The sequence below is a fragment of the Sphaeramia orbicularis genome, chromosome 10 (assembly GCF_902148855.1).
Source record: "Sphaeramia orbicularis chromosome 10, fSphaOr1.1, whole genome shotgun sequence".
Lineage (NCBI taxonomy): Eukaryota > Metazoa > Chordata > Actinopteri > Kurtiformes > Apogonidae > Sphaeramia > Sphaeramia orbicularis.
In genome coordinates, this window is record NC_043966.1 from 31493647 (window position 1) to 31521306 (window position 27660).

At 39.3% G+C, this 27660-nt stretch overlaps 1 protein-coding gene across 1 annotated transcript in view; it reads left to right on the forward strand.

The window, feature by feature from the left end:
• The window catches only part of frmpd3 (FERM and PDZ domain containing 3), a 90096-nt gene that overhangs the window by 45403 nt on the left and 17033 nt on the right, over positions 1-27660 (forward strand). The window contains exons 3-7 of the mRNA XM_030145952.1: positions 25485-25597; positions 25727-25881; positions 26013-26115; positions 26413-26458; positions 27392-27496. Of these exons, the coding sequence (XP_030001812.1) occupies positions 25557-25597; positions 25727-25881; positions 26013-26115; positions 26413-26458; positions 27392-27496 (450 nt within the window). The 5' untranslated portion in view covers positions 25485-25556. The remainder of the gene's footprint in view (positions 1-25484; positions 25598-25726; positions 25882-26012; positions 26116-26412; positions 26459-27391; positions 27497-27660) is intronic.

The following is a 27660-nucleotide window of genomic DNA, read 5'->3' on the forward strand; positions in this document are numbered from 1 at the left end:
TGAAAACATAATTGGTCTGTCAACTACGAAAAAACACGACAGTTTCTCCCCCAAATTGGTAAATACATTCTCTATTTTCCACCCTCTCCTCTACCTCTGCTTTTTCTGGCTCCGTATCACACCCAGTGTTGTTGTGTGTGACGGGTTTGTGTATTCGTGTGAATGTGCGTGATGTGCTCTGAACTGCGATGAGCCGAGAGGAGGCAGCTCTCAGATAAGAAACATATCGGTTCTCAGCACCTGCCTCCTTCTTCCAGAGTGAGTGACTACACAAGCTGATTGCGCGTGGAGTCCCTCTCATTGTCACAGCTATAATCCCAACAGTATAATGAGGAAATAAAGTAAGGTGGGCTGCTTTATGTCTTTGGTTTACCACTTTTACTTTCTACCTGTATGCCAAAACTAAAACACGATCAAAGAAATTTAAGTGAATAATAGATTTCATTATTTCTTACTCTAACGTTACTGACCCTCAGTGAAGTTTATGGTGGAAATGTGGGGGCTTTGAAAATAAATCTGCCTTAAAAACTCTATACATTAGCTATTTTTTCCAAATTCTACAAGTATTTCTGTCACTGTGCAAAAAAATGCAGTTTTTCTGCTGACAGCTCAGCATCTGTCAGTAGAGTTACGAGCCATTTGGGTTGTTTTACCTGTGCTATAATGGCTCTGCCAACTCTGATCATGTGTTTCCAACATACAGTTACTTTTATTCAGTCGCTGTAAATGTCTTTTCTCTAGGACCTGACCTTATTACCATGAATGGTTTAAAATCCATCTTTCAAGCTGCTCTCTGTGCTGTGGTTAGTGGGTTTGTCTCTGCAGCCTGGTGGAGCAGAATCAAGAGTTATGAATGTCATTTAGTGTGTAGTAGAACTGTCAGTCATTGAAACACAATCAGATTCCATTAAGACAAACTGGGCTTTCAAATAGAGAAATTTACAATACTATCATAACTTTACAATACTGAAAATACCGCTCATTCAAGCCATTTTTCAGTGACACTAACAACTTTTATTCAAATCTTTTCCGTGCATTTTTGAATTATAATTTGAGTAATGTTTTTTTTTTTTTTTTTTTTTTTTCCCACAAAATGCTGAATTATATTGTTCAAATGACATCATTTACCCCTTAAAAATGCAGATATTCTAGATATTAGGCCTGTAACGGTACACAAAATTTTCGGTTTGGTACGTTTTCGGTTTTGAAAGCCACAGTTCGTCTTTTGTTTCTGTTCGGTACGGGAAGAAAGAAAACCCCTCAAAATGTCTTTAATACATTCATGATTTTTTTTTTTTGTTTTATTTTTCCCCCAATTTTTGGACACAACAGAATATAGAAAAACAGGGATATAATTCTGCTGCTGTAAGTCAAGTAGAAAATAAAATAAATTATTAATTTTACCAAATGTGTTTTAAACATTAGTATTGCACTTTTCTCTGACAGGTTGTTTTGAACAAACAACAAAAATCAATTCACAGTTGTGTCAGATCACATTCTGCATAAAAATACCAAAAAAATTCCACATGAAGTACAACATTAACAAGAGGACAAACTGGTATTCTTTTTAAACAAACTGAAGAGCAACAATGACAACAAAAAATTAACCAAATTATTTATTTTAGAACAGAAAACAAACTGTTTAGGCCACTTTGTGTACTTGCGCGCGCGTGTGCAGAATGCGATTTGTCTTTTTTTTTTTTTTTTTTTGGTCGGAGCCAGGGTGAGGGGTCCATAACTAACATAACTAACGCTGGTGTGAAATGAAAGTGAAACTTTATATATTTTTAACGTCCGACTCCTGGGTTCTATTCCTCTATTATACAGCGTACGGGAGAGAGAGAGAGAGAAACAGACAGAGCTAGTGTTAGTGTTTTAGAACTACCGTAGTTCCTAGGGTCCAAACAACGTCCGTCTTATCACCGTCTCTTTCCTCGTTGTTGTCTTTCACCTGGACCTGAACTGATCCCAAACGGGACTGTAATAATGGTGGAGGGTCTTCAGTCTCGTCCTTCCAGGTTCAGATCATATTTGTTTTTTGTTTGTTTTTTTTTTTACCTTATATCAGCTGTTATTTCGTATTTCGGGTCAATGTGCGCGTCCTTCAATATGTCCGTGTGGAACTTGCGCAGATTTAAAGTTCCACATCAAACAACGTCTTTCATTCCTTTTTTTTTTGTCAACATACTGTGCTGTTTCAGTACAGCTGTGTACCGAACCGAACACGTGTACCGAAACGGTTCGGTTTTGTTTACTTCAAAATTCTAAAAGCTGGATTTAAGACATTTGCTAATCTCCTGAAAATCAATTATCAGTGTGCAGTGATGACTTCAAGTTTCCATGTCACACTTGCAAATGTTATATTGATCAACACTGGCTCCACAGTATTTATGTAGGTGAGCACAGACAGGCATTTCTCCTTCAAAAAGTGAAAACATAAGATTATCTAATTCACCATTTACACTTACCAGCCTAATCCCTGACTTGCCTGTATTTTTTCCCCCAGTGATTCCAAATACAGTACATAAACAAACACTGTTGTACTAATCCTTGAGCGCCCCTGTCATAACACCACCATTTTGCAATCAACTTTGCTTTCTCAAACCTCTCACACATGACTGAGCAGGGCCTATCACACTGTGCTGAAGAGGGGAGTAGATGAGCTGTGACAATTAGCTGAAGTAGTGTACAGACCTCAAGAGGAGAGGTAATGAGCGGTCAGTGAACACTGTTAAGTCATTCAACATCTCAAAAACAATTGCAAATCTTCTGCAAATTCACCACTAAATGGGGATGGGAATTTACTTTCTTTGTTTCTTATGTCATTAGAAGAATGTTCCTTCAATTTTGCAGCCGCTCCCAATTATGCAAAAATGGAAAGAGTGCAGTGTCTCTGATCAAAGTGGTTTTTAATAATGAAAAACAATATTTCTGTCAAAAAGAAGCAATTTACAAATCCAGTAAGGGTTCTGTCTACAGTTCCTGCTTCCATCATATTATAAATAGACCCCAGAGTACTGTAGGTGCACACCACTGATCTTTAAGCATTAGAGATGATTTTACCAATTGATCCCCTCAAATGGCCCTGCAACGGGTTCAATATGACAGACCACCCAGAGCATTACCTGCAATCTTGTTGATTATCTCCACATTCATATCGATTATCATGTGGTTCCTCCCCCCTCATACTCAGTTATCACTGTGGCTGCTGATACAGAGCTACATTATTGATTGTAGCCCATTAACAGGGATAAAAGTGCACAGTTGCAGCCTGATTCATCACAACTCCTGGCGGAGATATCACTCAGTGGGCCACCTACACTGGCAACGGGAATAAACATCCATCCACACTGGGTATCCTCTATAAAATTAATTCTAAAGCCTGAATGACTCTGGTTTTGCCAAAGTGTGTCTGGCTCTACAAAACAAAAGCAAAGGAAAGAAAAAATACGAATATATGAAATTTGTGGTATATGCACCATTGACATGGCAGATATGTACAGTACAGGCCAAAAGTTTGGACACACCTTCTCATTCTTTGCATTTTCTTTATTTTCATGACTATTTGCATTGTAGATTCTCACTGAAGGCATCAAAACTATGAATGAACACATGTGGAATTATGTACTTAACAAAAAAGTGTGAAATAACTGAAAACATATCTTATATTCTAGTTTCTTCAAAGTAGCCACCCTTAGCTCTGATGACTGTTTTGCACACTCTTGGCATTCTCTTGATGAGGTTCAAGAGGTAGTCACCTGAAATGGTTTCCTAACAGTCTTGAAGAAGTTCCCAGAGATGCTTAGCACTTGTTGGCCCTTTTGCCTTCACTCTGCGGTCCAGCTCACCCCAAACCATCTCGATTGGGTTAGGTCCGGTGACTGTGGAGGCCAGGTCATCTGGCGCAGCACTCCATCACTCTCCTTCTTGGTCAAATATCCCTCACACAGCCTGGAGGTGTGTTTGGGGTCATTGTCCTGTTGAAACATAAATGATGGTCCAACTAAACGCAAACCGGATGGAATGGCATGTCACTTCAGGATGCTGTGGTAGCCATGCTGATTCAGGTTGCCTTCAATCTTGAATAAATCCCCAACAGCGTCACCAGCAAAGCACCCCCACACCATCACACCTCCCCCTCCATGCTTCACGGTGGGAACCAGGCATGTAGCATCCATCCGTTCACCTTTTCTGCGTCGCACAAAGACACGGAGGTTGGATCCAAAGATCTCAAATTTGGACTCATCAGACCAAAGCACAGATTTCCACTGGTCTAACGTCCATTCCTTGGGTTTCTTGGCCCAAATAAATCTCTTCTGTTTGTTGCCTCTCCTGAGCAGTGGTTTCCTAGCAGCTATTTGACCATGAAGGCCTGATTAACGCAGTCTCCTCTTAACAGTTGTTGTAGAGATGTGTCTGCTGCTAGAGCTCTGTGTGGTATTCATCTGGTCTCTAATCTGAGCTGCTGTTAATTTGCGATTTCTGAGGCTGGTGACTCAGATGAACTTATCTTCAGCATCAGAGGTGACTCTTGGTCTTCCTTTCCTGGGGCAGTCCTCATGTGAGCCAGTTTCGTTGGAGCGCTTGATGGTTTTTGCGACTGCACTTGGGGACACATTCAAAGTTTTTGAAATTTTCTAGACTGACTGACCTTCATTTCTTAAAGTAATGATGGCCACTCGTTTGTCTTTACTTAGCTGATTGGTTCTCGCCATAATATGCATTCTAACAGTTGTCCAATAGGGCTGTCAGCTGTGCATCAACCTGACTTCTGCACAACACAACTGATGGTCCCAACCCCATCAATAAGGCAAGAAATTCCACTAAGTAACCCTGACAAGGCACAGCTATGAAGTGAAAACCATTTCAGGTGACTACCTCTTGATGCTCATCAAGAGAATGCCAAGGGTGTGCAAGGCAGTCATCAGAGCTAAGCGTGGCTACTTTGAAGAAACTAGAATATAAGAGATGTTTTCAGTTATTTCACACTTTTTTGTTAAGTACATAATTCCACATGTGTTCATTCATAGTTTTGATGCCTTCAGTGAGAATCTACAATGTAAACAGTCATGAAAATAAAGAAAATGCGAAGAATGAGAAGGTGTGTCCAAACTTTTGGCCTGTACTGTACATAGTTTTTATGTTGGAGTCTGTCTGTTGGGCTAGATATGTGTTGTGTGTTGACATTATCAGAATCCATTTCTAAGGTACTGATTGCTAGTATTGCACAGTAATGCTGCCGTAGAGAAGCCGAAGAGTCCTTCACACAGACACAAGTGTAAAGGTTGTTATCACAGACGTAGGCAACTGAGACAGTCAGGGAAGATGCCAATTTCTGAAGGTACATTAGGATCAAGTCACACATTGGAAATCAAAAGCGATGCATTTCTTCACATAGCTTATGTATTGTACCTTTAACAACCGTAATTTGTTGGGGTCACAGAAGCAGGCAGTTGGCTGAAGGCAGTGGTATATTTATTCAGAAAAAAAAATAGGATGTACTCACTTAATCCTTCGATTAAGTGAGTACTTAGATATCAAGAAACATTTTTTTTTTTTTTTTTAAATATTGAACACCTCGACTAATGCTGGCAAGCGAATTACACATGACAGTGACAACCGCAACAAGAATTGCATGCAGTCAGCGGTTCTGCTTCAATGCAATAGTCAAGCTCTTTTAGATATGTGCACCACAGCAGGCTACATATTCCTCTACTCTCCTTTGCCCAGGGTGCATTAAATGGATTAAAGCACTAAGAGCAGCCAAGCATATATTCATTTCCTCCTGAGGATGAGAGCTGCAGACATCAGACTGCGTATTATGAGGTGACACAAAGTCCCTGGACCATCTCTCCAAATCAAAGGAGAAAGATTAAAATCTTGAGAGGAGATACTATCTTCTTCATTAAGCAGCTCTGATGCCACAGTGTTTGTTTTGTTTATCTGTTTGCCCGATGTAAGTAGGAGTTAGTGACTCATACAGAAGAAAAGATGTGAGTAACAGTATATGAAATAAAACAGCTGTGCTGAAGACAAGGATGTAATAATTTGTGTTACTATTTTTGGTTCCATGTCATATAAATGCACACATACAATCCATTCTGTGCCATTCATCACATTATATTCATGAAATTCAACATTTCTCTGTTAATATAGACAGAAAACCAAGAAAATCTCAAAGAAATGAAGTGAGAATCATTGCTGCACAGCATTGGACTTTGGTCCAAGCTGAGGTCCCAGGGTGGCAGCCAGCAGGAGCATGGCAGCTCAGTAGGTCAGATAATTACACACCCTGATGGAGAAGCCACTTGGTATTCTCAGCACAGTCACAAAACATACCAGCACTAGATAAGCCGGTGGTGAGAGAGGGAAACAGGGGGAGAGAAAGGGAGGAAGCAATGCAACAGAAGCTCCCAGACCGACCCAGCCAAGACAGCAGGGAGGCTGGGTTCTAAATCAACCCCTGACTGTGTCTGCACCTTTAGTGTCACACACTCTGACAGAGAAAATCAACATGCTATTATTAAAGAGCTAAAATTAGATATTGTTCTATATATTCAGTGAAGACAAAGGTGATGTATCACTAGTACTATGAATCGGAAAGCTACATTTAGCTGTCATGATCAAAAAGGGAGGTGAATTTATGTGACCTAAGGCAGAGCAGAGAGGGCACATTTGAGGTCAGACGCTGTAATTATTACATGTAAACATAGGATACGAGCAGAAGTGTTTTACTAATGTTAATGCCAGGGTTTTTGAGGTTTTTCACATTCTTACACTTCTGTTCAAACAGTTGGTATATAACAGAGGAAAATAAAGCTGGTAAGCACAGTGAATTCATTAATATTACAGGGAAAATCTGTGAATGTGTGTGCAGCAGAAAATCACAGTGTGAAACGCATGTCTAAATACTAGTCAGAAGTACAAACAGAACGAACAGAGAGGGTGAGGGAAATGAGCCACATGCTACAGACTGTGGTAGAAGACTACTTTATTGGTAGTCCGATGGGCGGAGTTGGGAGGGGCATTTGGGTGATATCTCATGGGTGGCAGTGAAACGAAGAGGAGGAGGGAAACAACCATGCTGTATTTCGTGGAGCATGAGTGTCACTCTGTGTCGTTCCGCTGTCAGGCGAGCTGCTGAGAGCTGTGTGCTTCACTGAAGGGTGACAGCAAAGAGACAGAACCGCACTGCTGCTGTCAGGGCCACTCTATCGCTGCATTTTCAGCTGTGGGCTACTGGTTAGTGTGACTGGCTGGAGGCTGCTAGACCTTAGTGGCTAATCATGTCATTTGCACTATGTATGTGAAAGAGCCAAAGCCAACTGTTTCATAATGGTCCAATTTATAACTCCTTTAAACAAAAACATAGAGGAGGGAGAAATTGATTTCTTAAAGGTCAGGTGTATTAGCCTCTGATGGTAGCATTGGCCATGTTCCCAACACTTAAAAGCTCAATCTTATTTACAGTATTTATGTTTCTTGTAAGGTTAGGTTAGGTAAATAACAAGAAATAGATCAGGAGTGAACATTTAAGGGGAAAAGAGAGTCCATGCAGAGCAGATTCATGGTCCCTTTGGTAGAGTTTGGGGAGAGAATAATGCTGCACAGGAACGAGTTTCACTTTTCAGCTCCTGACTGATGAATCAAATGTAGCCAAGTGGAACCTCCCTAGACTGAGAACATAGATTCAGAATAACCAGCCAGGGAAACTCTATCTCCTTGCTATCAAAGGAAGCTTATTGGACTATGACGACTGATTTTTTTTTCGGCTCTCCATTTCAGTCAGGAAATGTTTCTCATAACTTATTTCTCTGCACCATATTTTATTTAACATACTTCAGATCTCATTATTACTGCTGTAAAACCAGATGTAATCATAATTTAAAAGTGAGAAAACTGCTACTCGGTAACATAATTAAAGCTAAACAGTAGACTGGGTTTGACACTTGTGAAGATATTTTCTTCAATAATTACTTATTTATTTTTAATTCATGGTCACTGGATTGTTAACTAACAACATCTGATTCTGTATGTCCTGAGGGTATTTCTTTTATGGTTCTTCACATGTGCACCTCATTTATACTGTATAATTACCTTCAGCAAACCAACAAGTGCGCACTTTACAGGTGAAGTGGATCAAACTGGAAGGTTAACAAGGAGCCTCTGTGGTATCTTGCCAGACTAATGCAGCTCTGTACTTGGCCACTTCCACTCCCCTCTGTGTAAAAGGCTTACTGCTGGGATAGAGCGCCACATTATGACATTATTGCAGATATGCAACATTATCAATTGTGCATCAGACTGAAGGGAATATATGCACTCAAATATGCTAAGAAAGTGCAAATGCAAATTTGCCGCGGCATCTGATAATTTATGGTAAAATAGTGCATTTCCTGAAATGATGACTCAGAATTTTGCAGACTGAGTGCAATGCAGAAGAATGCGCACAATAGAATGCCCACCCTGATTTGGCATCCATCAAAGTGGAACATCATCATGTTTGGAGTAATATTTATGACCTCTACAGTGGCACTGCAGTCTCCGGACAGCATCAAAGTCTGCTCCTTGGCCTCTATAAATATTTTCTTTATGGGCTGCTAGGTGAGGAAAGTTGTAACAAGCTATTACATGGATGAGCTGCGTTTCTTAACCTCATCCGCCTTTTATCAAAGAAGATCCTGCTCAGTGACCTGCAGAGACCGTAAAAACCGAACATCTGTTTGGCTAACCTCATCTTGCCATTTTCTCCTCCGTGTCAGACGGGCTCTTAAACACCATGCTAATCCATCACTGCTCGCTGCGGCTCCTCTCCACATTTGTCGGTCTCTCTGTATGCCAGAGACAGGGCTGAGCTATTGATCTTAACTCAATGAAGCAGGCTGAAGGTCTTTGCAGAAAAGGCATGCTTTAACTGACTCTGACACAGTTATGTCACCATGAGACAAGCTCTGTGTTGAACTGTAGAGACCAAATGTCAGTGTTAACGGTACAGCCGGGAAAATCTGAATTATGGCATTAATAGAAACCCAAAGAAGCAAAAACCTGTGATTCATACATACTGAAAGGGCTAAATACTAGGGACTGTGGTTCTGGTTCATAGAAGGATATAGTGACCAAAATACAGAGTGGTTTGACACTTAAGGTTTAGAATCTAAACATGACCATAATTATCATTGATGAATCTAATTTAACAGCCTGCTTTGTGATTATTAATGAATGTTTTTATAGCAACAAGGAAAAAAGGAACACTTCATCTTGTTTTACTAAACATGGTCATTATTAAAAATGAGGAAACACAGATGTAGAAGCCTGAACAAGTGATTTTTTTGCATCCTTGACCATAAAATAAATTAGACTGTTGATGGAGATAAATAATGATTATTTATCAACTTTAAGTGCAATACCTTTATCAGTAATAGTCCCAATGCAAAATTATACACTATAATTAAACCAAAAATAAACCAGAAATTATGGGGTGCCTCGGTGGCTCACCTGATAGAGTTCATTCTCCATAGTCTCTGCTATCACTACAATAAAGCCTGAAAATAACCCAAAAATATACATCTAAAAAAATATTTCCATTTAAAGGTCCTGTACAGAGAATTTGTGGATTGCAGTGACACCTTCGGCCAGAATAGGTGGTGTTTTTAAGGCACAAAAACTCTACTTCCCATGAGCACTAGCACCTACTGTTGTAAGGGCCTAACTGTGGCCAAGACTGCTTTTGTTTAGAAGCTAATGAATGAAAAGCGGATCCTCTTTACAATTCTGCTTTTCTTTTTTCAAGACAGCAACTTGCAGGGTGCAAAGTGACGTTCGAAATGAGACAATAAGCAAACTTCATAAAGTCTGTTTGTAGTGTAGTTTAGTAACTGGCTTGAAAACAAAAGTGAAACCTAACTTTGGAAGTTAAACTCCTGCTTCTATGTCTTTGTTTTACTCCAGAGCTCCAGAGTGTTACTCACAGACTGGTGTTTAAGACGTGTCCCAATAATATACATTTGCACTAGCTTTTCCACAAAGTATTCAAGCATTTTCATAAATGACTTCAGTCGTTCAACATCTTCATCATTCTGCATTAACAGTTCAGCGCTAGCTGCTTCAACCTTCTACATTCACAGTATCCTACTGTTAGAAATGTCTTGTTCCTGAAGGACAGTTTAGTATCCAGGCCCCGGCATGAATATTCAACTCCATACAGAACCATTTCAGTCTCACCTTACGTAGCCCTTAGTTTGGAACTGAAACAATGCTCCAAATAAAACAGATTACAGACATCACAGAGCTAGCCCTGTGGCTAATGCAGAAGTGTTTACTAAGTGTTTGACTGAGCTACCAACAGACACTATAGTCAAATCTAATGTTCCAGTATATATGTATAAAGAACAGAAGCATTCTATACCTGTGGAGAAGGAAGAGGGACAACTCCAGCTCTGTTTACATTCCTTTAACTCCCTTAGTTCTCATCATCGGTTCAAACCAATGCAGAGGTTTAGCGGTGTTTTAGTCTGTGCTCTTTCACTCTCCCGTTTTGTTTTCTTTTTCTTTCTGTCAGTCCAGCTCCAGTTCCAGTGTCCAACAAAAATAAATTCAAGAAATCCCTTCTGTCAGGAAAAAGGACAGATCTTACTCCTCACTCGTTCAGCTTACTTCTTTTAATAATCTCTGCCAGTTGGTGTGTTGTTGTCATAGTGATGTAAGTCTGCTGTAAATCAGTCCAATCTTCTCCGACCCGACCAGAGAAGCTGGAAATAGCATTTGGAAACAACCTTTTTTGGTGCTGATTTTCTCATTTTTAATTGCAGACTACGATCAGGCATATATATAAAAATGAGACTTTTTCAAGATCATGTAGAAAATCTGTTCAGCATCTTTAACTGAGGGCTACCATTCTAAGTTCTATGGTACCCTAAGATTGTCCAATGTTAAAGAAAGAGAAAAACAATTTCCACCTCCGCCCATTTTTTTGGACCAACTCCAAAATGTTAGGGTTTTGTCCTTGGCCCATGCACTGACCTACCACCCAGTATCATGACATTCACTGCAGTAGTTTTTGCATAATCCTGCTGACAAGTGGGTGTGATCTCATAACCTCTCTGACAGAGGTAATCACAAGATTGTCTCATGATTGATGACCACATTCAGTATCTGAATCTGAATCAGAAGAATCACAATATTACAGACTGGTGGTCTCATCATAGTTGGACGTCTGTATGGGTTTTCTATGATTGTAACGATGGATAAATGATTAACCGGCTAATACTAGTGTATCCGAACTGTCCACGCAAGGCTTCTAATCTGGAATTACTGTCATCCAGGTTCATTTCAGACATGCATACTGTATTTTAATATCAATATTTTTGGGGGGAGGAGCAGTGATGACGTCAGCCAATTCATCAACTATCAGCTCAAAATTCTTGTTTTTATATTGACCTTTAAAAAAATCCACATTCAATTAACCACTAATTACAACAATATTAAGTATGTAATCCCAAAATAACAGTGAAAGTTTTAAAATTTATAGTCTTACACACTCAACAGAAGACACACACAGGTTTAAAGACAGAGGCGATACACTGCAAATGAAAGGCTAGTGTATGGACACTCACAGAGGGGACTGACAGAGTGCAGACAGGTGCTGCTCTGACCTTTGACCCTTTCAGTGAATCTTTTTTCTGGCACCAGCATATTGCTACTCTTTTGCAGAGAGGTTGTGGGGTTAAGCCAGTCTGCAGTCTGTGTGCTCAGGAAGGTAGGTTATTAATTTCCATGTTGCAGTAAAGGTTATGTGGTGTGATGATCACATTAATAATGAGGAGTGAGTCAGAAAGGTAATGAAGATCAAGCTCCACTGAAGGCTACAGAACCAAGGAAGTGGTTCGGCAGACCACGTTATGCTGTTGCTGCTGCTGTACATTGTGCAATACTGTACATACTTAGTTTATTTTTATTCTATTTTAACAGATTTATTGTAGTTTTTATTCTATTCTATTTTTTCTTTTTTTTTTCTAATTTATTACATGCTGCATACACCGAGGCCTGGGGAGCTGTGTTTTGTTTTTATCATATCACATGGTTTGAATGACAACAAAGCTGAATCTGAGATGTGTTCCACTCAAAGTGATGGTAATTAATACTGTATTACAGTGTGATAGTTGTAACCACTGCCTGAATGTTCCAGTCCTTATTTAACGTTTTAAGCTCCTTTGTCATTGAAATACCATGACATTTACACTGTACAACAATACATCTTCTAATTTCATTTCTAAAAATCAGAAAGAAAGAAAGGAAGAACACAAGTCAATCTATAGGCCCAGATCATGAGAGTGACATGTGAATTAATCATAGATGTGTGACATTTGTAGCTACATCAGTTTATGTAGTTCAGATAACACTTGAAGACATTCTACAATAAAGACTGTCCAACATCATTCATCTTCATTTGTCTTGGTTGAGGTGCTAACAAAGACAAAGTGACTCATGAAAACAGAGGGAGATGCACTGAGATGTTTTTCAAGAGAGGGACAATAGGATGTCATTGTGTTTAGAAAGTTACACATTCCACTGAAATCTACATCCAGAGAAAGGTTTGTTTTCTTTGTGTGCATTTGTCACTTAATGGAATTTGGAGAGGAAATCGAAATGACGCGTTGTATCTTTCTCAAGTTGTGAACTCCACTGAGAAAAAGTCACATCCACTCCAAAACCTAATCACCTTTTCAGACTCTTTTAAAAACCTTTACCATAGTCATCTCTAAGGGAAGAATACCTGGTAGAGAAAAAAAAAAAAACATTTGTCCAGAACATGTAGGTCTGTTTTCTTACTCTTTCTCTCCCTGAGTTTACCCCAATTCAAAACTTTTCTTGTCCAAGCTATTCATCATCTTCTGTTTTCTTTCAGAGGAGTGTTTTTGGGGTTCAGCCCATATCAGAGTGTGGTCTGCTGGGTTAATTTCAACAAGTGGAGATCAATAGTCGAGTGGGAGTTCTGAGGAACAATAGTCAGCATATTGTGCTGATGAAGTAGTGCCTCTGCTTATTTACAAGCACTCATTTCAGATACATAACTCAGTGTTTATCTAAATAAGATACTCAAGGATCTCCAACTGGGCGATAAGCACCCCTAAAGCACTCACTGTAAGAAATCATGGTCATGTACACAGCGGGAGGGGTGAACACAAATTTTTGTAATTAATCCAGCTGAAGTGACAAGCTCATTATTCTTAGCCATTAACTATTTAGCTCTGCAGCCCTAACATTGGACAGTGCAAATAAAGAAAGTGGCTAATTGTTTGGCAAACACAGAAGACAAAGAGCTCAACAATTTAGTCAACAGTGTAAACATCCACTGGACATTTTCCACACAAAATTACAGCCTGAAGGGCTGACGCTCTCCATCCTAGCTGCATCAATCACCACTCAAGCTGTCGCTTTCACCTACAGCCACAATCCATTTTCAAACTGGCAGCTTTGGCTGTTAGAGGAGAGACTGGGTGGCGACAGACAAATACACAGACAACGACAGAGGGCTGGAGCGGGCACAGAGATTAAGTGAGAAAGACAGAGACAGTCTAGGTGTGCAATAAGTTCAGAAAGTAAAAGAAAGAAAGAAAGAAAGAAAGACAGAAAGAAAGACAGAAAGAAAGAAAGAAAGAAAGAAAGAAAGAAAGAAAGAAAGAAAGAAAGAAAGACAGAAAGAAAGAAAGAAAGAAAGAAAGAAAGAAAGAAAGAAAGAAAGAAAGAAAGAAAGAAAGAAAGAAAGAAAGTGTTTGCTAAATGGATGCCATCTGGCTGTACTGGGAAGGCCATTCATGTGAAAAGAAGAACCAGAGTAAAGCATACAGCCATGCTGGCAGGATGGCCAGTGGATACAGCCAGAAACAGACTGACACAGGGTTGTTGCAGCACTGCACACATCTTTTGGTCCGCATCTTTATTTCATATAACTGCATGACAACAGTGTGGATTCTACAAGCCACCAGCATGTCAAACGGGATGGAAGAGATGGAGTCACATTGTTTACCTGGCAGTAGAGATAAGCAAGAAGGGCTGGAAAATCTACCCATCAGAAAGAAAACTTGGGAAAAGAAGATTAAATTTGAGATACAGTGAGGAAAGACAGACGTCATTGTTAATGTAACTGAATGGATTCATTTAGAGGACCGTGCACATGTCTGGGACTGACAGTCTGAATTGCATAGTAATGGTGAACGAAAGAAGAGGAGGGATTTACAGAAAGGAAAAGTAATGTGAGCTACTTTCAATTTTAGTCAAAGGGTTGCCTGAGGTTTTAAATGATCGAATCCAGTAGATAAAAGACACAATAAAAGTTTATCAGTAAGGGAGTCCGGGAAGGACTTTCACATCACTCCCTTCACTTTTCCCACAGAATGAATTGGTTATATTGTCCTGCAGGATATCAGCGGGTCTGGCCAGGCCGCCCTGCATTGACAGAGAGGATTAGGCTGAGTGCCAGAGGCTTCATTCGATTGGCTCTCTCAGTGCAAATGCCTGTCTATCACTCCAAGTCACAAACTTAAAATCCCTTTAAAACACAGCGTAAATATTTAGCCGCGGTTTTATCAAGGCCAAAAACTGAAAACAGATTGAAGACGCTGACTATCATGCTGTCTGAGAGGCTTTCATGTTTTCGGCTTTCTAGAGGCCAGACGTGTGACAGGCAGAGTATCTTTGTCCAAGAAGGCTCATTTCACAGCACACTGGGGAGATTATTGTGTCGACTCTTTCATAATCCTAACAGGATTTTTTTCAGATTCAAGGATTTGCTACATTTGATACAATATGTTGGCAGTCTGTGCTCTAGGCTGAGCTGACGCAGAATTTCTTCGTGGTTATTTAGGAAATATGTGAGATGACTTTAAATATACATTAATCTACAGTATGTAGCATTTCTCTGTTTATCAGTGGATGGATGGATGGATGGATGGATGGATGGGAAAAATAATCTTTTATATTTATTAGGACCTACTTTTCTACCATTTTTCTTAAAAGTCAGTGCACTTGTCTGCAGACAGGCTAACATAATGATCCTCACAAACACCAGTTCACAGGAGGTTAAGCTTTTTCAGTTGGCTTTGCTCGCCTCTGCCTGGCTTTTCTTCTAACACTGAATTATTTATGCACAAGAATGGATATTATATCATGCTTACTCTATATGTTGATAGCACCCACCATTAAAACTATCCACTGGTACTAGCTCCCTCTTGGATAAAGACTCACGGTTTACATTTTTAATTTTCCTATTTATGAAGAATCTGACCTGGTTTTGTTTGTTTGTTTGTTTTTACATAATTTATTTATGCATGTCAAACAAAATAATAACCATCATTATTCAAAATTAAAATCAGATTTTTATTTAATTTACAGGTGATTTGATAAAATGCAACACGCAGACTCTGCATTCAGTACATTGGTTCGCATGAAAATGAACTTCTGTTATGTGTTTCTTTATGTGAAAATTGACAGCCGTCTTTTATCCTCACTATTGGAACCACTGCTGAAGCACAAGAATGAATATTTTTATCTATATTTCTAACTAATCAAATCAACAAAACAGTTTCAAATATCACAAACAAACAGCACTCTCACATTCATGATTTTTCCTGTTCTTAGTCTGCTGGAGGTTTGAAACATGACCTGTTCATGTATTTGTTAACCATAAAAAAGCACTGCATCAGCACACACCTATTGTTTGGCTTCTCCAGGCAATGATCCAATAACATGCAGTTACTTCCTGTCTTCCCTCAATTTCCAATTAGAGCTGCACAACTCCCAAGTTTCTGCAGTTGATTCCATCTCTTATTCAAATTATAATTTACAATTCAGGCATTTACCAGACACAGTTAATTAACAATTAGTGCAACAGCAAAATAAGGGAAAATTCCTCAAGCATCAACAGGGTAAGTAGCCAGATAATTCAGAGTGCCATGTGGAAGTACCATGCTAATTGTCACTGGAATGGACTCTTTAATTCCTATTAAGCCATAATTAAGAATCTACATTGGAGACGCGACATCCAAAAGCTAAGCTGTAACTCCTACATGTGGGAATAGTCTAAACTAATTAAGTATGAATAATGTTGCACAGACAGTAATATTGTTGCATTCACTTACCCTGAATGCATAAATCAATGTTTTCCAACTTCACTTCATGCTGTCCATATTAGCATTCCTCTGGACAAGTTATTTATTTGAATAAATAGACTATGCATGTGTCACATCATCAGTTTTCCATATTTAACATTTTCTCCACACTTAAACACATACTTAGATTCATGAATGTTCACTGTAATTCACCAAGAAAGGCATTTACATTGCAATACCAAGCTCAAAATGGTCCAGATTATGTTTGCATATATGTGTGTATGTGGTGTATCTTTAGCCCTATAAAGCAAGATTTGAGAGGCTTAGTGAATTTATATAATTTATAACACTGATGCTCAATGAATTGAATTTGCATTAGAATCATCCTGTTTTTTTTCCAATGAGAACACTAATTGTTTCAACAAAAGGGGAGAGCTTCGACTGAGCAGCAGAATTCAAGAGCAGTTTAGGCAATAATTTTAGCAGGAAATGAAATTAAACTTACGGTAAAAGAGATTCAGCCACTCTAAGTAAAGAGAACAAATGCACTGGCTGGCAGCAGGGACTGTCAGTGTGTGCCACTCCCAACGAGACTGAAAAAATAACGGACAGCTACAGGAGATGCAACTTATTTACCCCCTCCTCAAGGGTTCTCAGTGGTATGTCTCATTTTCCTGAGGAGGACTGTTGCTCTCAGCCTTTATCATTTGTCTTCACAATGGTCACAACGTCCTTCATCTTTGCTTTCAGACTAAACTAATTTGCCTTCTTTCAAAGTAAATTTCCTCCAGGGCCCATCCACTTTCCACAGTATAGCAGCTGTGGAGTGTTACTGTCTTTTCAATAATGCAACTCACAGAAGCTGAAATTCCACAGAAACATTCACAAGTACAACAGTGAATTAATGCAATGCGTTCTCACAGGTTAGCTACAAACACATAAACTCAGACACTTTAATGAGGAATAGAAGGAGATAAATTTCTGTGTTTGGCTTGGTTACCTGTCACTTTCACCGATTTCAATATAGTTTTATTACTTTATAAAACATTCAGATGATTCGGGCTCTCAGTGCTCGTCTGATATGCCTTCCCAGCCAGTCGGATCTGATAGTAGTTTAGTGGCACAGACGCTGCAGCTTTTGGAACAACCTGCCAGCGACTAAGGGTGAAAAGAAAAGCGGAATTAAACCTTGGCCTATTGTTCTTCTTTTATATAATGATGCCAAATTTATCTGAAAATATTATCCAATCCAATAATATCTAATACCCATTAGATGAATACTACACATTAATATGCTTATTTTTTCCACATAAAATACAACTTTGTGCTTTATTAATACAGTTTCCATCAATATATTACTACCCCTGCCCTCAAAGGAGAGACAAGGGGTATTGTTTTTGGTTCGGTTTGTTTGTTTGTTTGTTAACACTTTAGTTAAAACTATCAGTTGAATTCATACCAAATTTGGTTTATAGATTGCCAGTGACCCAGAATAGATGTCATTACAATTTGGGAAAAGTAGGTCAAAGTTTCAATTTTTTCCAAATTTTTAAATCTTTTTTTCCCCCATTTACTTATAATGGGCAAAATTTCACATGTCTGTAGCAGCGAAACTATGGGTTGAATTCATATCAAATTGACTTTATAGATATCAAGTGACCCAGAATGGATCTCATTACATTTTGGGAACAGTAGGTCAAAATTAAAATTATTTATGATTTTTTTTTAAATCTTCACATTTACTTATAATGGGTTAAATATGTGCAAGGGGTGGGGTTTGTTGTGCCTGGCACCACTTGTTAGTTATGGAGTTGGTAGAGTGCACAAAAGCAGTAAATCCCACCTTTACAAAGCCTTATGTCACTTTCACAGTGACAAGATCATCTCGGTTAGGCATGGCTACCTATATTTTCAGAGGTTCACAGCAAGCCAAAGTGATACTTACTGTGACGTAAAAATACTGCCAATCACACTATGGTTGATCCAGAATTATTATTTCATCAATATGTGTGATCAGGTCATGACATTGCACACCAAGCCAACTTAGCAGGAAATATGATGAAACATAGGGACACATTTTCAAGTCGGCTTTATCTAGATAAATCCACCATAGATTGAACACCTAAAAACCTATATTGTCTCTATTTGCTGTAGAGTTTTAAATATCATCCTTCACCATTGCTTCGCTTGTAGCTGCCACAACGCCACAATAGTTTATATTTTTTCACTCTGACAAGCAGCCGCAGTGAGGGGGTGACGTATCTGTAGTGGAAATGCAACATACTGGTTCCAAAACAGAGTCAAATCAAGTTGAGGCAAGTTGAACTGATACAGGTGTTTAAACACCTCATAGAATAGTGTAAGTCATTCAAGGAAATGTAAACCTCCAAAATTACATTGAATTCAATTTGTTAAAGGCTCCTGAGTCCCTGCATCTGCATGTCAGGACATTATATGCTGCCTGGCCAAAAAATAAATAAATAATTATCATTAGACTGCCTTCGATTACAGCATGCATTCCACAATGCAGTGTCACTGTAAATGTCACAATATTTATTTCTATCCAGAGTTGCATTACATCTTTGCCGAGGTTTTGTATTAAAGCTATACCTACTGATCTGCCATGTCGCACAGCACTTAGTAAAAATTTTAACAGGAATGTTATGAAAGTCTCGCCCACTTCCCCCTACCTGACCTCTGACTCTTATCTATTTGCTGGAGAAGTCCTCTAGCAATGTGCTGAGCTAGCTCTGGTTACTGTACGACCAACACAGTCAAATGCAACCCCGGAGTTGCGTTTGAGAACAGGGTTAATGACAACTTCACAATAAACACTGATGCTAACGCTAACACAATAAGACTGTCCATAACGCTGCAGCTACATCTAAAGCAATCGCTAATGCTACAAGCTTGGTTTATTTACACGAACGGTGACGCTAACATTGACGCTAATGCTAATCTTCACTGCCCATATAACATTACAGAACTATAGTAACTGATAGCATCTGGATGCTGCGTTATCACATGTAATGTTGTGTTCTGTGATTAGGCAAACTGAAAGTACCTGTCCAGCAGAAGCCCTGTGACCATCTCATCACTTTTCAGCTCCAGATGAAGCTGATAAGCCTCCGCCATCGCTCGAAGGCAGACCCAATGTATATACGCATCTTGCATCTTACTGCATTGAGAATTCTCTTTTGGGCAGCTTTTTCTGCTCCAGTCTTTTTGTGCATCTTATTCTCTGTGTGAGCAGCTGGGGGTGGAAGTGGCAGCTCGCCTTGTTTGGTCATTGAAAGTTCTTCACTGTTCCTAGATATCTTTCCAAGACCGCTCTGCCACAGAGGTAACTGACACGGGACGCAGCAGCGGATGATTGACAAGAAGCTTGGCCTATCATTTTATTCGGACCGAATAAAATGATTGGTCAGACTTTTATCAGAAATATATGAGAATTAAACATTTTTGACTTTCAAAACCAGGTGGATTTCTTTTACATGTTAGTTTGCCACACGCTTATTAGGAGCATCTTAAGATTACAAAAGAAAAGTGTAAAAATGCCGGATAGTACAGTATAGCTTTAATGATGGGAAAGTTGGACTGCTGTGTCAATCCTTCTCCAGCACTTTACATAGACTCTCAGTAGGGTTCAGGTCTGGACTCTGTGGTGACCAATTTGATCCTGATGTATCTGATATTATTATTTTGGAATATGTCTGTGTCATCAAAGAAGAAAACATCATCCAAAGATTTTTAATGATGAAAAAAACTTTTAAGTCAATATATGCAGGTTCAGTTGATCTCATTTTTGGACACATAATATTATTGAACCTAGACCTGAGCAACTGAGCCAACCCCAGATCATAACAGTGCCCCCACAGGCTTCTACTGTGGGCACTAGACATGATGGTTATCACTCCATCCTCCTCTCATCCTGATGCACCCTTTGCACTGGAACAGGGTCAGTCTCATCGGACCACATGACCTTTCCCACTAAAACACAGTCCAATTTTTAAACTGATGGTTATTAAACAAATGAGAGGCTACAGCATCAGTTAAGGATAAAGAACATGCTGCATCTGTCACATATTTGTCATTGCTGTAATTATCCAATGGAAGGCTATTTGTCTAGTTAAGTGGGAGCTTTTTTTTGGCCAGGTTTTATATGTTGGGTTTCCTACACCTCATACTTCATTCATTCATTGTTCAATTTTCTTGTTGTCCTCATTAGTAGACACTTTACGCCTTAGAGGAGCAAAAGCTCGACACACTATTTAGTGTAAGACAGTGTCAAACTTAGTCATATCATTCTACAGCCAAATCCAAAGTAGAACTTGTATTGAAGATTGAAAATTTGCTTAATGACATTTGTAGTTCGACATGACAAATTTGATAGGTTTTAGCAATAGTAACAAGCTACATTACTGCAAATAAGAAAGTGTTTGTTTGAGGACATTGGGTTTTTAATAATCATGAAGGTGTGAAAGTCTACCGGAAAACCCCACCATGTTACAGAGGAATCGTCTGCTCTGGGTAATCTTGACTAGTATCTGGTATGTAATGTGCTGTTTTTACACCATTTCACCCAGGACAACCGGTGTGATAGACTGAAACCTACAGACAAAAAGGACTCTGTGTGGAATATGGCACTAGGAAAATGTATAGAGTTACAAAATGTTGAAAAAATCCAGACTTTTAAACTGTATTGGCTTGTTTGCAATTTTGGCACAGGAAATAAACTGTTTTATTTACATAGCAGTGGATTGTGGGAGAAAAAACTATTGTGCCATATGAGGACATAATATTTTTCAAAAACTACTTAATTTTAAAATGTTGTTTTTATACTTATCAGGTCCTGCAAATCCCAAGCAGCTGAAGAGAAATAAAAAACAAAAACAAAGTAAAAGCTATGCATGCGTGATATGAGGAAAATCTGCTAAGCACGATAACCCTGACTATTACAATAAACGCACAAATATTGAAGTGTGCATATTAATTATAGACGTTCAGTGCATTTCTGCTTTAACCCTCAAAGACCTAAACAGCCAGTGCTGGCTAAAAGCATCTACTCTAAAATGTTTCATAACTATTGAACCACTAATCCTATCAATGTATTTAAATAATTCAGGTAAATTATAGATAGATAGACAGATAGATAGATAGATAGATAGATAGATAGATAGATAGATAGATAGATAGATAGATAGATAGATAGATAGATAGATAGATAGATAGATAGATAGATAGATAGATAGATAGATAGATAGATAGATAAATAGATAGATAGATAGATAGATAGATAGAGAGAGAGAGAGAGAGAGAGAGAGAGAGAGAGAGAGAGTATCTATTATTCTATTATACACGTATGTGACCAATTTGGACATTCAGAGGCTCTGTAGTGAACATGGACATGTGGATATGTCATCTGCAACATTGATTTGCCAATAAAACCCATGTTTGACAAATGACAGTGGCTGTAAATGATTGTTTTTATGTTTAGTTAATGCAATATTTTGTTGATTAAGTACCTTTTTCTTCAGTTTTCTGTTTTGATATAATAACCTTTGAATATAGTCTGAGCTTTTATGAATATCTACATGATCAGCAAATCAAATATGAGAAAAAAAAAAAAAAAAGATTTTCACAGAAAAATCAAAATGCAGAGGTGTAAAAAATATATAATAATAAGGGATTAGATTTCTGTAGCACTTTTCAAGGCACCCAAAGGCCTTTACATTTTTGATCCATTTTTTATTCGCTCTCACATTCACACTCTGGTGGTGGTTAAACTACGTTTGTATCCACAGCTGCCCTGGGGCAGACTGACAGAAGCGTGGCTGCCAATTCATGCCAAACGGCCCCTCTGACCACCACCGAACATTCATACGCATTCATATACCAGTGTGAGTGACACTGGAGCCAAGGTGAAGTGTCTTGCCCAAGGACACAACGGCACATGACTGGGACAGAGCAGGATTCGAATTGCCAGCCCTTTGGTTATTGGACAACCCACTCTACCTCCTGAGCCATGGCCACCCCAAATATATTACAATAGGGAACAATTCATCTGGAAGGGGTTAAAAGGTACACTGCTAACATGCGTCACACTGAATAGCCTATACTTCCTATATAGAAAATGAAATAAACTGTTATGAACTTATTTTATCAGCCAATTAGCCTAACACCTGATCCAATCAAACAGATCTTTTTCTCTTCTTATAGACTAGATTTCGTAATCATTTTGTTTCAGGCAGTCTGTCTTTATAAAACATGTTATATCACAATAATGAAAGTAAGACTCATCATTCAGTACTACTGGCAGGTTTTTATGAAGTGATTCACTTGCTGATGAAACTATATTCACTGACTGATTTTCATTTTGTCCACCTGTTCACACTATTAAATACGGAATAGTTTTCCCGTGCTAATTATTGAAAAGCCTGTTAGAGTGCAGGCCAAGAAGACTAATAAGTAAAGGTCATTGTTTCCAGACCCTGAGGCCTGGTGAGTTCTACAGACCAGAGCAGGTATTGGCTGCCGTGACCTCTGGTGCCCAAGGAAAAGTTGGCATCTGGCCACTGTGGCTGCAGGCAGGGATTGGAGAGCAGAAAGCTAGTTCTCTCTCTCTCCCCTGTAGTGACCGTATCACTATTCTCATCCACCCACTATCCCTCGGTCCACCCGGGCTTCAACAAGCTACGGAGAGCTGTAGTCATAGCGACGGACAGGCCTGCCGATGCCCTTGGGGATCGCTTCTTGATAGAATTCCTCGGTGTCCTCACTCAGTAAAGGGCGGCCCCTCTGCTGAATGCCTGTTTATCTTTGTGGACATGTAAGCATCAATGTCCCCAAGCTACCTTCATCACTCTGTTCTGTCTCACCACTTATTTAGAAGGCCAAAACTTTTCTCTACATTCAGTGCAGAATTTAAAGCAGTAAATTATGTGTGGTGGTTAATATGCCACAGGACAGAACAGACAAGAAGGGACCAATTCCTCTATTTTCTATTCACCTTTTCACATGGTGTATGTGGTGCTGCACATGTTCAGCTGATTCTGCTTTCCTATTTGATAACAGACTAAGGGACTATCACACTGTGACCAGGGTCTGTGAATTATAGACAAGCTGTAAGTGCAGGTTAATTACAAGAAGGATGTTTCTGTGTTGAGGTCACAAATCTTGCACCTGCTACACTGGTGTGAGGAGTCACTGACAACTATAATGACACAAACACACACCTGATGAACATCGTCACAGGCAGCCTCTTGAAGATCTACCAAAGTGAGTTTCCTTCTTGCAACTGTAGAGGGGCAGATGGTGGATAGAGGAAGACAAAAAGAAGAAGAAACGGGCAGTGAACTGTCAGAATCCTTTAGGTGAATCAAAGGAAAAAATAATCATTCTCAATCACACGCATAATCCTTGGGAGAGGCAGAACCAGCAGCTGCTGTATCATTTGTCACCTCTGTGCACCTTTGATACAGAAAGATGATCCTCTGTAAGCCAGCTGAATATCTAATACTGATATTTTTATTATTCAAATCTAATCTTTTTAAAAAATATTATTTCAATTGAAATTCAAGGCACATGTTATGTAATGGGTTCTTAGTCATGAGATGAGCTCAAAATGATGCGTATCTATGATACATCAACCCCTATCTAATAGCTTGACACAAGGTAGTGATCAGAAATGCACCACTGGAATTGTAAATGAGCCATATTCCCCCATAAGCTACTGTTATCAGAAACAACAAGTGACAAGAATATGAATCTGAACTATTGACTAATGTGACTCAGCCGCCTGTTACTGACAGTTTGTTCTCTGCCTGTGGCACTTAGAAAGGTATTTGCTCTCGACAGTGTAACACTGCATAATAATCTTGTGCTGTACCACTTTGCTCTGTATCTCTGTCTCTCTCAGTTTTAGCCCATCTGTGCCATCAACATTAAAATCAGTCTCATCTTTTGTCAGCAATCATCAGAGTCCTGCATCACAAATAAAAACTGGCTCTCTATTCCTCGCACCATCAGTTCCACACATTTCCCCTGCCACAAACAGAGAAACCCACGTGCCACATAAGCTACACATTCACACAGTCTTTCAGTAATCTTGCCTGCACTGCCTCCCACACAGGCATCTGGAAAAGAGCATGTGTGGTTCACAGCAGTAGCTCTGGCCACACTAGTAGAGTGTTACTGTAGCTTTAGACACCCTAATGTTTTATATTTGTATTGTAATGGAGGTCCTTTAATAATGTCAGTTCTTTTACAGGTCTAAAATGCTTTTGAATCTTTTTTTTCCTCAATAAAAACACCACATTTTTACTTTGATCAATTTTCTGCAGTGCAAAATAATACATGGAGTCAACAGCAACTTGTGGAGAGAAAAATTACTTTTCAGATTGAATGACTTATTTTTTAACTTACCACTCTCACCTCTAACTGGATCTGCTACAAAATGTATTTCATGAGATGAATGGAGATCTAATTGCAGAAATGAAATATAATATTCCAAATTATGTTTTCATTAGTGCATAATCACCAGGAAACAAGAACTGACTTTTTTTGTTTGCTTTTTTTTTTTTTTTTTTTGCTTTGAATGGGTTATTTATATGTACAGTGACAGTGAGAGCAGGTCTCCTCCATGACATCTCTCCTGTTTCCATATTTGCTCAGGAGAGACATCTTCATTTCAGTTTATAGTGGGTATATAATTAGTGGAAGGAGAAACCACCCTTGGTTTCTAATTTGCCATTTTGAAGATTTGGTTGTTGCCATGTTGGCTTTTTGGAGCCAGAATTGACCATATATGATAGAAGAGCTGTGGGAGTGTGAGGGATCAGATCTGTGTACAAGGGGTCATGGGTGAGCTAATGCTAAACACTAGCTTACTTGGTAAAAACTGTAAACCAAACAAAGCTGCCAAACAAATTAATTTTATAGTCTTGTTAGAGGAACTTCTTCCTTACGAATACTGACTTGTCAATCCAAGTCCAGTTACACAGGCATCAAGATCTTCTATTTGCCCTGAGAAATGGTGGGAAAAAAAGCTGGACACAAAATCACTCATTAGAAGATCCAAATAAAATGAATGAGACCAGAATGACTCCTGCAAAACACTAAAATCAATATGTTAAGAAGGAAGTTCAATGTAAGTCTATGAGATTTGGGGCTTTTTAGTGCCAAACCCAGTGGTACAACTTTAAGGTGGTTCTGCATTGGCTTCATTTTGGATCTTAAGCCTTTGCTCCTTGCTGTAAACCTGCTGGCAGGCAGAGAGACAAAGGGGAAAGATTACACTCAACCTTTTGGGCAGAGGTAAGAAAAACACCATGTTGACTAATGCTTTGCCTGTATCCTCTGTTTCCTTCTTTGGTGCAGGTGAATGATTGCAAAAAAGAGAGTGGTCTTTGCAGTGCAACCCTGTCCCATGCTGCTCCCTCCTCTCAGGGGATGGCCAAGGTCCAGGATGGACACACAAACGCATGTGAAAGGTACACATTGTTATGTCTAACCTAGACTCTTGTTTTCTACACACAGAATTCCTCTCATCAATTTAAAAAAATACCCATGGGTATTAATGTGTCCTTAAATGCATGTATTTTTGTGTGTGTCCTTTGCAGCTCTGCAATGTTAGAGGAGAGCCAAGATGGTATGGACAGTAGTACCCTAAGTCCTGCCTCAGCTCGACAGGTCACCATCCAGCGCCACCCTACTCAAGGCTTCGGCTTCATTGCAGGCAGCCAGAGGCCTGTGATTGTACGCTCCGTCTCTGCTGGTTAGTGTGTGTGCACTGAGTACAGAAAGACAAGAAGTAACCTCTCCCTATAATGGCTCAAATAAAATTTTTCATCTTATCTGTGTGTATTTGACTCTGCATGCTGGCTGTGTGTCCCATTTAATCTGCAGACGGCCCCTCCTTTGGCAAGCTTCTCCCTGGAGACCAGATCTTGGCCATTAACGAGGAGACGGTGAGCGACGCGCCCCGAGAGAGAGTCATAGACCTTGTAAGGTAACATCCTTTACTGTCCCAGGAGGGAGGGAGGGATAGACAGGGGGCATGGGCCAGGGGACCTGCAGCACAGGCAAGTGGAAGAAAAAGTACATGGGTAAAAAGAATGGATCAAGGAGCAAACTGTCTCTTATTGCTGGTGATGCATTACATCAACTCATACCTGTGGATGAGTCAGTCTTCTGCAGCTGAAGGACAGTGAGAAAACGGCAGATAATAAACTGAAGAACCTCTCCAAATACCGTGCTGTCCATAGCGTTATCTAACACACTCCACTCTGTGTTTTTGACTCCACAGACGCTGTAAAGACACAATAGTTCTCACTGTGCTGCAGCCCCATCAGGTAAAAGAACACTTCAGAACACTACACACAATTTCACTTTCATAGTTCTCTGTCCCCAGGATTTATTTTACTCTTCATCAGTCTTCACTCCAAAGCATACAGAAAGGCACATTATTCTGTTTAACTGTGCTAGCGTTAGTACAAAAAAATACCCTGTCAGACTAGCTTTAGATGGTAATAAGTATTGTGTAGTTATGCTTATATTGCACTAGCAAACTTTACAGCCAGTGCAGGAAGTAATTTCCTAAAAGAGGTCAAATATTTAAAAAAAAAAAAAAAAAAAAAAAAGCAGCAATAGATAATCCAATTTTGACACACAAAAAACAAACAAGATTGTAGCTCTAAATATAAGATTATTCTACTTAACAAGATCAACGTTTTTGTGTACAGTGCTAGAATACATTAGTATTCATGGGCATACCTTCAGGTACGTGTACCAACCTACATTAAAGTAATCTCTTTTTCAGGTAAGCCTCTATGTGGGCACACTAACATGAGGACTTATTAAATAAACCGTAGTTTGAGCCATTCATATAATGCATACAGGAAGGTGCCATTTTTGGCAGCCAAATAAGATGTTCATTCACAGATACTTGACATAAAGAAAAGAAAATACTAATGTTTTTTAGTGTCATTATTTGGAGCCCATATGCTATGTGAAACAGTACAATTCTGTAGGGGTTTACCTATGGTTAAGGTTTTGACCACCTTAACAGTGTTCAGACCAACAATCTTGGTAGTGCCCAGACTAACCCTAACTCCTAGCAGTTGTGAGTGTGTCATGTTTTAAGGTTTGCAGTTGTCGCATTGCAGCAGCATTAGCCAGTCCTCTAAAACACATCTTCTTGGCAGTCACAGGACCGTTTCTCTCATTTACGTCTTCTTTCTTACAAGCTGACTCAAGCGTTCCTCTCTTTCTCTTCTTATCCTCAGTCACCCAAGTCTGCCTTCATAAGTGCAGCCAAAAAGGCCCGCCTGCGAACTAACCCGCCTAAAGTGCGCTTTTCTGAGCAAGTGTCCATCAGTGACCCAGACTCAGTAAGTTCATCTTGTCTTGTTTCTTTGTTCTTGGAGTCATCTTCTGATTACTCACCTGCTCTGATGTACTTTGTGTGTAACCCTCTGGGTCAGCAGTATTTTTTAAATACTATTTAAGATTTACAAGGTGCAAATAAGTTTTATATAGCCTGAGTCATTTTTCT